The sequence below is a fragment of the Cherax quadricarinatus genome, chromosome 29, assembly GCF_038502225.1.
Source record: "Cherax quadricarinatus isolate ZL_2023a chromosome 29, ASM3850222v1, whole genome shotgun sequence".
NCBI classification, from domain to species: Eukaryota; Metazoa; Arthropoda; class Malacostraca; order Decapoda; family Parastacidae; genus Cherax; species Cherax quadricarinatus.
In genome coordinates this window covers 30,165,810-30,179,657 of record NC_091320.1, presented here as the reverse complement: position 1 = coordinate 30,179,657, position 13,848 = coordinate 30,165,810, and the positions used below count along the sequence as shown (strand labels likewise).

At 45.1% G+C, this 13,848-nt stretch overlaps 1 protein-coding gene across 4 annotated transcripts in view; it reads right to left on the bottom strand.

The window, feature by feature from the left end:
• Window positions 1-13,848, bottom strand: part of LOC128690475 (agrin) — a 479,367-nt gene that overhangs the window by 126,896 nt on the left and 338,623 nt on the right. For 3 of the 4 annotated variants that reach the window (XM_070089666.1, XM_070089669.1, XM_070089668.1), the window contains exons 6-8: window positions 4,404-4,619; window positions 3,345-3,557; window positions 37-66 (exon numbers count right to left, since the gene is read on the bottom strand). In XM_070089666.1, the coding sequence (XP_069945767.1) occupies window positions 37-66; window positions 3,345-3,557; window positions 4,404-4,619 (459 nt within the window). The remainder of the gene's footprint in view (window positions 1-36; window positions 67-3,344; window positions 3,558-4,403; window positions 4,620-13,848) is intronic. The other variant, XM_070089667.1, reaches the window with a different exon arrangement.

Here is a 13,848-nt window from a genome sequence, read left to right as displayed (position 1 = left end):
CAAATAATTAGGACCTGGGATAACACATAACATTACCTGTGGCTACGGTGTTTTCCTGCGCGATGACTGGAATTAATGATTTGAAACATTTATATCATAACATTCCAACCAAACATTCTATAGGTCAGAATTAGTCAACATAAAATGTCTGAAAATAAGTTTCTCTTGAGACTACCAACATCTCCTTTTTCAAAATATATATACACATTTCTTTCAGTTGAAATTTAAACGTTCAATAGCTAAAAAAAATCAAAAAAAGGGGATGTTGGGAAAAATGCAAAAAAAAATCCTTCTTTAAAAATTTTTAAATGATTTTTGTTTATAAATTACGGTAAATAATTTAAAGGGAAACAAAAAATTTTTTTTAAATTGTGTTAAAAAAATGGTCTTTTTGCGTTGAAAATTCATTAAAACCCGGACGGTAAAAATGGGTTAATTGTGGTCATAAAGTAACATAGTGATAATGTTAAAAAAGTAATTATGGGGGGTCCCAAAACTTTTTTTATCAAAGAATTTTTCAGGGTTAAATTTTATTTTAAAAAGTTCTCAAAAAAAAAGGAAAAAACCTTAACCCCCATTCTGAAAAGTGTGTTTTTATAATTTTGTAAGGGGGGCAGGGGGAAGTAGGAGAGGGGCAGAAGGGGGGAGCAGCAGAGGAGGGAGGGAGGAGGGAGGGGCAGGGCGGGGGGGGGAGCAGCAGGGGGAAGGGGGCAGAGGAGGAACAGGGGGCAAGGGGGCAGCAAAGGGGGGGGAGTAGGGCAGCCCGGGGGCTGGGGAGGGCAGCCCGGAGGAGCAGGGCTGGGGGCAGGAGGAGCGGGGGGAGAGGGAGGAGGGCAGGAGAAAAAAAAGGAGGGGGGAGGGAAAATTAAACGAGGGAAGTGAAGATGGGGGTGGGGAGGCAGGGGGAAGGGAAGGGGAAGGGGGGCCCAAAATGGGAAAGTTGGGGGGAGGAGGACGGGGGTGGAGGGGAGGAAGGGGGGGGGGGGAGTGGGGGAGGGAAAAAACAAAGAAAGGGAAATGAAGGGGGGAGGAGGAGGAGGGAAAAAGGAAAAGAGGAAGGAAGGAGGAATGGAGGGGAAGATGATAAGGAGAGACAGCAAAAGGGGTGGGGGAGAAGACATTTTGAAAACAATCTAAAATAATCACCTTTATTACCCAAAATAATAAAACCCCATAAAATAATCTAATAAAATTTTATAAACCCCAATTTCAATAAAAACCCATCTTCACATAGTTTAATATTAATTAATTTTTTCGAAGAGTTAAAACCCCCAAAAATTTAACAGACCCAGGGGTAATTATATTTTTCTATAATTACTCCCCTTAGTTTCCCCATCATTTCCCGTCTTATGCCCCTGCCGCTGTAGAGACCGAAACCTGTGGTTCGTAGTGGGTTTTCCGGGTAGGTTGGGGCCCCTTCCTCCCCCCCCCCCCAGACACAAATGCGTAAGCCGTTATTAAAGCCAGCGTTTCGCTCTTTGAGTTTTGGGGTCATCGGGTAAAACCCCTTTCAAGGGGGCGAAAAGTTGTCGCAAAGTAAGCTTTTTCCGGGAGCCCACGTCACTGCGTCGAAATTTCGTCATTTGGGACAAAAGTCGTTGGAATAAAATTGGGGCCCCGGATGACTTTTGGGAAATTAACCTTTGTTTTGGGCCCATCGTTTAAAAAAAGTTTTCCCACCAATTTTAGCTGGCCTTTAATCTCAAAAATAAGTTTAAAGGGGAAAGAATAGGGGAAAATAAAAAATTTCCTTTCTGAAAAAATAGGGGTGTGTGTGTGTGTGTGTGTGTGTGTGTGTGTGTGTGTGTGTGTGTGTGTGTGTGTGTGTGTGTGTGTGTGTGTGTGTGTGTTGCCGAATAGGTAAAACTTGCCATTTTGATTTAAGCAGCAACGCCCTTCTTGTCGAATAAGGGAAGAATAAAAATATATTTCATTGTGTTTGTTATTAAATTACTGTAAACTTATCTAAAATATATTTAGTTGGATTGAACTAAATTAAATTGCGCTTGTTATAATAAGGTTAGGTAAGTTTTCTAAGGTTCTTTTGGGACAAAAATGAAAAAAATATATCTTTAAACGTATAAGAGAAAATTTTAGAAAGGACTTAATTTTATACGAGTGCTGGTTAATTGACCAGTTTTACTTATTCGGTTACACACACACACACACACACACACACATATATATATATATATATATATGCAATAAGATCACAGTAAACAGGTGATTTCGGAATATGCAAAACAACCACTCTGAAAAAATAGAGAAATTCCAAGCGCTGTCGTGACTAACATTATCAAGGAACTATCTAGTTCCTTGATAATGTGAGTAGTCACGAAAGCGCTTGGAATTTCTCTATTTTTTCAGAGTGGTTGTTTTTGCATATATATATATATATATATATATATATATATATATATATATATATATATATATATATATATAATATATATATATATATATATATATATATATATATATATATATATATATATATATATATATATATATATGTGTGTGTGTGTGTGTGTGTGTGTCGTGCAGAATAGGCAGAATTTGCGATCTTGGCTTAAATAGCAACGTTCATCTTGCCATATAGGACAAGTGAAAATTTTTGTATGCAATAATTTCGCCAAAATCATTCTGAACCTAACGAAAAAAAATATATTTCACTGTGTCTGTTTAGTTTTAAATTACTGTAAACAAATCTAAAATATATTTAGTTGGGTTAGGCTAAAATAAATTGCTCTTGTTATAATAAGGTTAGGTAAGTTTTCTAAGATTCTTTTAGTAAAAAATTAAAAATTTTTACATTAACATTAATGAAAAAAATATATCTTTAAACGTATAAGAGAAAATTTTAGAAAGGACTTAATTTTAAATGAGTTCTTGCTAATTGACCAGTTTTACATATTCGGCACGACATTATTATTATTATTATTTTATATATATATAGATAGATAAAGAGAGAGAGAGAGAGAGAGAGAGAGAGAGAGAGAGAGAGAGAGAGAGAGAGAGAGAGAGAGAGAGAGAGAGAGAGAGTGAAAGAAGAGAGAGTGAAAGAAGAGGGAGAGAGGTAAATAGAAAGATATAGAGATAGAGAAAGAGACAGAAAACTGACACAAAAATATAACTGGCATAAAAATAAGAATGGATTTCAGAATCTAAACGTAAGCTTAACGTCAGCTTGTGACAGTGGTAAGCACACTATACTTCATTCCTGACACTTGGTATAACTATCATCCTCCCTCCCTCAACCCTACCCTACCCTAGCTCCTCCTTATCCTCCCTCTATCCTATCATCCATCCCTCCTCCATCGTCTCTTCCCGGGAGAGATACTCACTGCAACGTCCTCTGTATCTAACGGGAATGTCTCGATGTATCCTGCAGGACTCTGCTCTGAGGTGGCACTCGTTGTCGTAAGAGATGCCGTCGGTGCCACATACGGGGTCGAGGTGGGCGGGACACTGAGGGCACTCACATACAGGGCGCCCCTGCCGCTCCATACACACGCCCCCGTGACCACACACGTGTCCGGCACAGGGACCCTCCTCTCCTGCAAAGGATCATGTGGGGGGGGGAGATAAGAATTCACAAGATATAAGTTTACATATTACTGATTTACAGTGCGAGAGAGAGTGAGAGAGAGAGAGAGAGAGAGAGAGAGAGAGAGAGAGAGAGAGAGAGAGAGAGAGAGAGAGAGAGAGAGAGAGAGAGAGAGAGTCACAAGACCAATGCTAGAACATTTCACAAATAACCCGCTAATTACAAATGAAGACTGGGCGATGTTTGGGTCCGTCCTGTACGAGGCTCCGGTCTGAGAAAGTTTCAGGACGGACCGAAACGTCGCCAAATTGTAATGTCCAACACAAGTTTGGTGGAGACTCAATTTTAATAAATTTCTGGAATGTAATAAAAAAAAAGAAAGAAAAGAAGCGATCATGTGAAATCTCTCCCCCCCGGTCTCCCCCCCGGTCTCCCCCCTGGTCTCCCCCCCTGGTCTCCCCCCACTAGCTTCACCTCCCAGTATATCCCACAATGCAATTTTAGTATATAGCCTTAACAAAGTATACACTTTTTTTTACATTTTCTTTTAAACTGACGTAATAGATGATCAAACAACTTATGTACAGTCAGGTCAGCAAAATATATATTAGCTTGGTTTATTAACAAGAATATATATATATATATATATATATATATATATATATATATATATATATATATATATATATATATATATATATATATGTAAATCTATATATATATATATATATATATATATATATATATATGTAAATCTGTATATATATATATATATATATATATATATATATATGTATATATATATATATATATATATATATATATATATATATATATATATATATAAGAATCTCACCACAGACGCCGACGTAGCTGACGACAATATCTGACTGCTTGAGGCAGACGGAGCGCTGTAGTTCACAGAGGTTATCGTAAGTGTTGTGGTCAGAGCCACAGACAGGTCTGACCACGGGTTCACAGGCTGGGGGACACTCACAGTGTGCGATGCCGGACACGTCGATGTTGCACTCCTCCCCAGGCAGGCACGACACACTGTCGCATGGATTTACACCTGCAATACGACGCACTCTTCACACTCAATAAACACGTTAATATGATAGTTATTCCTTCAACATTACAAGGTTTCCAGATAGGGAACCCACATCCGGGAAGCTCCACGCCACAATCCGGACACATTAAATTGTTGAAATTGCCTCTAATCAATAAGGAACTCACCGTCATCCTCACGTAACCAATCAGAGCCCTCTGACTCCCTCCCAAGACAAACAAGAACGTAAGATGTGAGGCTGTGTCGTGCCAGAATTGTGAGAGAGAATAGAGTTTCCAATCGCTCGTACAAATAATGACTGTACAGCTAGCTTTCAAAAAATAAAAAAAAAAAACATGAAAGTTATGGGGAGTCACAAGGGTGGAAGGGTGTTTTTTTTTTTGTACACAATTCATTTTTACAGGCTAAGAGCTACCTAACTGTAGCACCTTCAAATCCTCTCGGTATTTCTATGGTGGAAAGTGTTATGCAGGTTTCTCTATTAATGTGAAGTTTATAAAATAAGGTGTTTATAGTGAAAAATTTGCTCCATAATTTTATAAATAATGTCAACAGTTTGTGGGAGCTTTTAGGGAGTGAAGTTACGACGTGACTGTTGTAGCAGTGTGACTGTTGTAGCAGTGTGACTATTGTAGCAGTGTGACTGTTGTAGCAGTGTGACTATTGTAGCAGTGTGACTATTGTAGCAGTGTGACTGTTGTAGCAGTGTGACTGTTGTAGCAGTGTGACTGTTGTAGCAGTGTGACTGTTGTAGCAGTGTGACTATTGTAGCAGTGTGACTGTTGTAGCAGTGTGACTGTTGTAGCAGTGTGACTGTTGTAGCAGTGTGACTATTGTAGCATTGACTTTTTAGATTTGGACTTTTTAGATTTGGATTTTAGAGTGTGACTTTTTAGCAGGGGATTTTTGGGCAGTTGATAGTAAGTGTGACATTGTAATTGACGTTGGCAGTGTGACTATTGTACTGGGTATTGTTTAGTGTGACTATTGTAAGGTGACTGTTGGAGGTGATGTTGAGCATGGATTTTAGCAGGGGACTTTGTGGCATGACTTTGTAGCAGGGGACTTTGAGCAGTGTGACATTGGTGGACGAGCAGGGGACTTTTTGGGCAGGGGACTTTGGCAGTGGACATTGTAGGTTGACTTTGTAGGTGATGTTGTAAGTGATGAGCGGTTTGACGTTGTGCAGTGGCGGGCAGGGCGGAGAGTGTGACTTTGAGCAGTTGACGGCATGTGACAAAGCAGTGTGACTTTGTAGCATTGACTTTGTACAGTGTGAACTATTGTGCAGTGTGACTTTGGCAGGGGACGGCAGTGTGACTTTTGGGCAGTGTACGGGCAGTGGACTGTGAGCAGTGTGACTGTTGTGCAGGGGACTGTTGTAGCAGTGTGACTTTGAGAGTGGACTGTTGTAGCAGTGTGACGGGCGGGGACGGGAGCAGGGGACTGTTGTAGCAGTTGACGGAGCAGGGGACTGGTAGCAGTGGCTTTTTCAGCAGGTGACGGCCGTTGACGTTGTAGCATGGCTTTTTAGCAGACTGTTGTAGCAGTGTACTGTTGTAGCAGTGTGACTGGGGAAGTGTACTTTGTAGAGTGTGACGGTAGGTGTGACTTTGTGCAGTGTGACGTTGTAGCATGTGACATTTGATTATTGAGCAGTGTGACTATTGGGGTGTGACATTGTAGAGTGTGACTGTTGTAGCAGGTGACGGCAGGGGACTATTGTTGCAGGTACTTTTTAGCAGGGGACTTTTGGATGTGACTTTGACAGGACATTATAGCTGGGGATTTTAGCAGGGACTTTTTAGAGTGTGACATTGCAGCAGGGGACATTGAGCAGTGGGCTGTTGAGCAGTGTGAGGGCAGGCTATTGTAGCAGTGTGACGGTGCAGTGTGATTTGTAGCAGTGTGACTGTTGAGCAGTGTGACATTGTAGAGGGGGCTTTGTAGCAGTGTGACGGAGCAGGGGAGGTGCAGGTGACTATTGAGCAGTGGACTTTGAGCAGTGTGTTTTGAGCAGTGTGAGGAGCAGTGATTTATTGAGCAGGGACAAGCAGGGGGACGCAGGTATTTTTGACGGGGCCGCAGTGTAATTGTGCAGGGGAAGGGGTTGACTTTTGGGGCAGTGTGCTGTTGTAGCATTGTGACGAAGCTGTGTGATGTTGTAGCAGTGTGACAAGCAGTGTGACATTTGCAGCAGGGGACTATTGTGCAGTGTGACGTTTGTGCAGGTGACTTTTGAGCAGTGTGACTTTTGAGCAGTGTGACTGTTGTAGCAGGGGACGGAGCAGGGGATTTTGGGCAGTGGCGTTGTAGCAGTGTAAAGTTGAGTGTATTTGTGCAGGGGGTTTTTTGAGAGTGTGACTGTTGTAGCAGTGTGACTATTGTAGCGGTGACTTTGTAGGGTGTTTTGGGCAGTGTGACTTTGTAGCAGTGTACCAAACAGTGGTTTTGTAAGGTGAGTTGTGCAGTGTGACAGTTGTAGCAGGGGACATTGTAGCAGTGTGACGGAGCAGTGTGACTATTGTAGCAGTGTGACTTTTGTACAGGGGATATTGTGAGTGTGATTGGAGTGGTGTTGTAGCAGTGTGATTTGAGCATGAAGCAGTTGACTATTTAGCAGTTGATTTTAGCAATTGACTGGTGGTGTGCTGTTGTAGCAGTGTGACTATTGAGCAGTGTGACTTTTGGATGTGACTTTAGCAGGTGATTTGAGCAGGTGAGGAGCAGGGGACATTGTAGCAGTGTGTGTTGGCATTTGATTTGGCAGTGGCATTGAGCGGGGCAGCGGGGACATTGCAGCAGGTGATTTGTGGTGTGACTTTAGAAAGGGCAGTGGGTTTTTTAGGTGTGGGCAGAGGGGAATTTTGGGCAAGATGTGTGCAGTGTGACTTTTTGGGTGTGACTGTTGGGGTATGTTTTCAGCGTGTGACTGTTTCAGTGTGATTTGTAGCAGTGTTTGGCGGAGTGTGATGGGAGCAGTGTAACTGTTGTGATAGCGCCTCGAGAAAAGGTTTTAAGGTGTGGAACCCAGGGGAGGGGTACCCTTAACGTTTTGTTATAATTCTCAGGTTTTAGGCTGGTTTTGGGTTAATATTTACGCTCACGTGGGTGTTGGTATGGGGGTCTGGCCCATGTGTGCGTGAATATTAACCCAAAACCCCCCAACATGGTACGCCGTTAGGTCTGGCCCCCCGCTCCCCCCCTTTTCCCTCTCTCTCTCTGGGGGTTTTCACCAGTTCCTCTCTGGCACCTGCTTGCCTGCTACCCAGTCCACTGCCCACACACTGCTGTCCCTCTCGTCTTCTCAACACACACTGCCGCCCTTTGCTCTCTCACCTGTCCCAGCCCACTGCTAAACGTCACACTTTGGTCACACTGCCAATAGTCACTTACAACGTCCCAATATTCCCCCCAAACAGTCACTGCTACAAAGTCACTTGCACCCCCGGGTTTCACACTGAAAATGTCACACTGGCCCCACCGCCCGCACTGCTAAATAGTCACACTGCTTGTCACACTGCTCATCACACTGCTAAAACTCCTCTTACAAAGTCACCTGCTCTAGTCTCTCACAACTCCCTTTCAGTCCCACTGCTACAAATCACACTGCTGAAAGCCCTTGCTGCTAAAACAGTCACACTGCTCAACATTCACTGCAAACACTCTAAAATGTCAACTGCTAAATGCCAATTCCGTACACCAACCCCCGTCCACTCTAAACACTGCTACAATGTCCCTTAACAAATTTGGGTCCCCCTTCAATAGTCACACTCCCAAAAATTTTCACCTGCTGCAACACCTTACAACACTCTACAATGGTCCCTGCAAAATTCACTGCAAAACGCCCTTCTCAATGGTCCCCTGCTTGTCACACTGCTAAAACGTCACTGCTAAAATCCCTGCTCAAAAAACCCTACAACACTGCAAATGGTCCATTCAATTCACTTTTTCCAGTCCCCCTTTAAGTCACACTGCTAAATCCCCTGTAAAATCACACTGCCAACCCCTTTTCTGCATGAAAATTCACTGCTACAACATCACACTGCTAAATTTTACTAAAACCCACTGCACAACAGTCACTGTAAAAACATATTTTCTTACAACGCACACTGCTCAACGTCCACTGCTAAAATGTCCCTCCCCTTCACCTACAACAGTCACTGCCAACAGTCCACTGCTAAAACTAACTCTAATGTCCTTGAAAACGTCACACTGCTAAAACGCACTGCTTGCCCCTTTTTCACTAACCGCCAAAGTCCCCTGCTAAACAGTCCCGGGGCAACAGTCCCCTGCTCAATATCACACTGCTACAATATTTCCCTTAAACAGTCATGTCAATAGCCCCTTTCTACAATAGTCCCTCTAAAACGAAACCAAGTCCCTGCTAAAAAATCACACTCTAAAATTCCTGCCCCCGTTCTTCCGCACCTGCAACAGTCACCCTAAACAGTCACCTGCAAACTCACACTGCGCACTGTCCCTGCTCAACGTCACATGCTCAAATCCCTCCTAAAACAGTCACGCCCCGTCCCCTGCCAAACGTAAACCTTACGCACGGGAAAAAGTCACTGCTCAACATCACTCTCCGTCACACTGCCCGTCCCCGCCGCAACCCCCGGGTCACTGCCTATTTACACTGCTCAATGTCACCTCCGGCAATCTGTCACACTGCTCCGTCCACTGTTTCGCCACTGCTCAATGTCACACACTACAATATTCACACTGCTCAATGTCACACTCCAACATCACCTCAAGCCCCCACTGCACACTGCTAATTGCCTGCTAAAAGCCCCTGCTGGGGGGTCCCCTGCCGTCCACTGTAAATCCCTGCTAAAACAGTCCCCTGCTAAAACGCCTGCTCAATAGTCACCTGCTCAACATACTGCTGTCACTCCCAACATCCCTGCTAAATCAACTCCAAACCCCTGCTACAACGTCACCTGCCCCCACCCCAAACATCCTGTACAACGTCCACTGCTGTCACACTGCTACAAGGGTCTCAACCCCTCTAATGTCACCTCCCCGTCCCCTCTCCCCGTCCCTCAAAACGTCACTTTCACTCCCAAAAAGTCACCTGCTCAACAGCCCACGCACAACGCACATACTACAACAGCCCACTACTCCAGTCCACTGTAAAACAGTCCCCCAAACACCCTGCTACAACAGCCCCACGCTACCGCACTCACAGTCACCTGTAAAAAGGTCCACTGCTCCGTCCCCTGCTACAACAGTCCACTCTCCCCCTGCGCAACGTCACACTACTAAAACAGTCACACTGCTAAAACAGTCACCTAAACAGTCACACTGCTCAACAGTCCCCTGCTACCAGCCCCTGCAAAACGTCACTACTAAAACATCCCCTGCTCCGTCACACTGCCAGTCCCTGCTAAAAAGCCCCTTAAACAGTCCACTGCTACAAACACTGCTCAATAGCCCCCTGCTCAACAGTCCACTGCTACAACAGTCCCTCCCAAAACGTCCACTGCTCAACAGTCGCCCGCACCCCCCAAAAGTCCTACTGTCACACTGCTCAACAGTCCTGCTACAACAGTCCCCTGCTAAAACAGTCGCTACAACAGCACACTGCTCAACAGTCACCTTACAACATCCCTGTAACGTCCTTAAAACAGTGCTACAACGTCCCTGCTAAAACAGTCACACTGCTAAAAATTTCACTGTCCAGTCCACCTAAACAGTCCCCTGCTAAAACTACTGCTACAATATTTTCCTCTACAACGTCCTGCTCAATAGTCCCCGCTGCAACGCCCCTTCAACAGTCACTCTAAAACGGTCCGTTAACTGCTAAAACGTAAATGCTAAAGTCCTGCTCAACATTCCACTCTCAACGTCCACTACTCACAGTCCACTGCTCACAGTCACCTGCCAGTTTCACTGCTAAAAGCCACTGCTAACAGTCACCTCTCAACGGTCCCCCTCTAAAACAGTCCCCTGCTAAAACAGTCACACTCCCCAACAGTCCACTGCTAAAACAGTCCTGCTCCGTCCCCTGCACAACAGTCCCCTACTAAACAGTCCCCTGCTCAACGTCCCTGCTAAAACAGTCCCCTGCAACGCCCACTGCTGCAGTCACACTGTCAACGTCACCTGCAAATAGTCCTGCTAAAACAGCCCAACCACAACAGCCCACTGCTCAACGTCAAGGGCCCGTCTGCTGTCACCTCTCCAGCCCCACTGCTCAACGTCCCACTAAAACAGTCCTGCTAAAGTCCACTGCTACAACGTCCCCTGCTCAACGTCACATGCTCAACAGTCCACTGCCAAAGTCCACTGCTCAACGCCCGTCAACTTAAATCTCAATAGTCACACTGCTAAAAATCCACTGCACAACAGTCCACTGCCAACGTCCACTGCTACAACAGTCCCCTACTAAAACGTCCTTACCGTCCACTCAAAAAGTCCCCTGCTAAAACAGTCCACGAAAACGTCCCCTGCTAAAACAGTCACACTGCTCCGTCCATGCTAAAACGTCACTGCTCAACAGCACACTGCTACAATGTCACACTGCTCAACAGTCCCCTGCTACAACAGTCACTGCCCAGTCACACTGCTAAACAGTCCCTGCTAAAGTCACACTGCAAAACAGTACACTGCTACAACATCACACTGCTACACAGTCACACTGCTAAAACAGTCACATTTTACAATAGTCACCTGCTACAACGTCCCCTCCCAACAGTCCCTGCTACAACAGTCACACTGCCCCAAATACGTCTCTTCCCCCCAAAAGCTCCCACAAACTGATAACATTATTTATAAAATTATGGAACAATTTTCACTATAAACATTTGATAAACATCACATTAATGCAGAAAGCTGCGTAACAGAACGTTGAAGGGAAAGTGGTCGAGGCAGGATCCGTACATAGTTTTAAGAACAGGTATGATGGTGCTCAACACAGCCAGGAGACTGTGAACCCAGCAGCGGCCAGCGGAGAGGCGGGCCCAAGAGCTGAGACTCAACCTCTACAATACAAATCGTTACTTCAAACTTACTGTGTAAAACATACAAGAATCTGAAGGCCTATAAGATACGCAGTATTTATGACAGCCACAGATGAATACATGCGCCACGTATATCCCAAGACGCATCAACAACATGCCGTTAACGGAAAAAATTCGCGAAGTCAAAAAAGTTGCTTTAAAATTAATGATGGAACAAGCTTTTTTTTAATTTATGAAGACTGATACAGCTACTGTGCTTTTAATTATTATTATCATTATTATTAGTTAATTTACCATTGCAATCGTCTGCAATAAGTAAGATATTACTTACAGAGAGAGAGAGAGAGAGAGAGAGAGAGAGAGAGGAGGGGGGCATGCATGTGTCCCAGGTGACGTCTAGCAGTGGACCCACAATCCACTCCGTCTAGCAGTGGACCCACAATCAACTCCGTCTAGCAGTGGACCCACAATCAACTCCATCTAGCAGTGGACCCACAATCAACTCCGTCTAGCAGTGGACCCACAAGCCTCCACTCCGTCTAGCAGTGGACCCACAAGCCTCCACTCCGTCTAGCAGTGGACCCACAATCCACTCCGTCTAGCAGTGGACCCAGAAGCCTCCACTCCGTCTAGCAGTGGACCCACAAGCCTCCACTCCGTCTAGCAGTGGACCCACAAGCCTCCACTCCGTCTGGCAGTGGACCTACAATCCACTCCGTCTAGCAGTGGACCCACAAGCCTCCACTCCGTCTAGCAGTGGACCCACAATCCACTCCGTCTAGCAGTGGACCCACAAGCCACTCCGTCTAGCAGTGGACCCACAATCCACTCCGTCTAGCAGTGGACCCACAATCCACTCCGTCTAGCAGTGGACCCAGAAGCCTCCACTCCGTCTAGCAGTGGACCCACAATCCACTCCGTCTAGCAGTGGACCCAGAAGCCTCCACTCCGTCTAGCAGTGGACCCACAATCCACTCCGTCTAGCAGTGGACCCACAAGCCACTCCGTCTAGCAGTGGACCCACAAGCCACTCCGTCTAGCAGTGGACCCACAATCCACTCCGTCTAGCAGTGGACCCACAAGCCTCGTCACTCCGTCTGGCAGTGGACTCCCCAGTGGACAACTCCGTCTAGCAGTGGACCCACAAGCCTCCACTCCGTCTAGCAGTGGACCCACAATCCACTCCGTCTAGCAGTGGACCCACAATCCACTCCGTCTAGCAGTGGACCCACAATCCACTCCGTCTAGCAGTGGACCCACAAGCCTCCACTCAGTCTATCCACATAACTCACAACTTCAGTGGATCCCACCAACTTCCCTCATACATCTCGGAGCTTCGGTGATAAATCAACATATTTCCTTCCCCTCCCTCCCTCTCCTTTCTTTTTTTCTCTCCTCCTCCATTCCTATTCGTCCTCCTCCCCTTTCTCCTCTCCACCTCCTCCATCCCCAGCCACCCTCTTCTCTCCTCTCCACCTGCGTCCCTACCGCTCTTCTGATTGTCCCGTTTTACGAATAAGTAGCATCACCCAATAAATTTAAAGCTGCTTTACGAAAATCGTTATCGAGAAGACACAAGCAGAAATAAAGCAAAATACACAAATAACCCACACATAGGAGAAAGAAACTAATTGTTTCGGTCCGACTCTGACTATTAACTAGTCACACACTAACACACGAAGGTATGGTAGCCTTTTCTTCGTGTGTTAGTGTGTGACTAGTTAATGGTCCAAGCCGGACCGAAACGTTGTCATAGGTTTCTTTCTCGTATGTGCGGGTTATTTGTGTATTGTTCCAGTCAAGGTATTGTGGCTTTTTTTAGTTTTTCAATAAAGCATAAACCTGACAACAGTGAAGCTTCAATACCTTACTGGGCCAGAATAAAGGAGCTGGGAGAGCCCAGGGCATAATTTTCAACCCTCAGAGTGGGTTGTGGTGAAAGGGGTTGAAACATCTTTACAGACGAGCAGAACGAATGTAAATAAACAGTTTAGAAACCCGACAAGTTAATAAATGAGACACTTGTGCAACATTTGGGTATTTCATTCTGGAAATGTTTCACCACGCACTGGCTTCTTCGGTCCAATGCAGAGAAAGGCGGCAGATGAGGAGGAGTTTGAAGTAATCAGTCCCTCAGCCTGGAGTTGATGTGTTCAGTACACCAATCTTCACTGATGGACTGAACACATCTACTCCAGGAGGAGGGACTGATTACCTCAAACGCCTCCGCATCTGCCACGTCTCTTTGCATTCAACTGAAGAAGCTA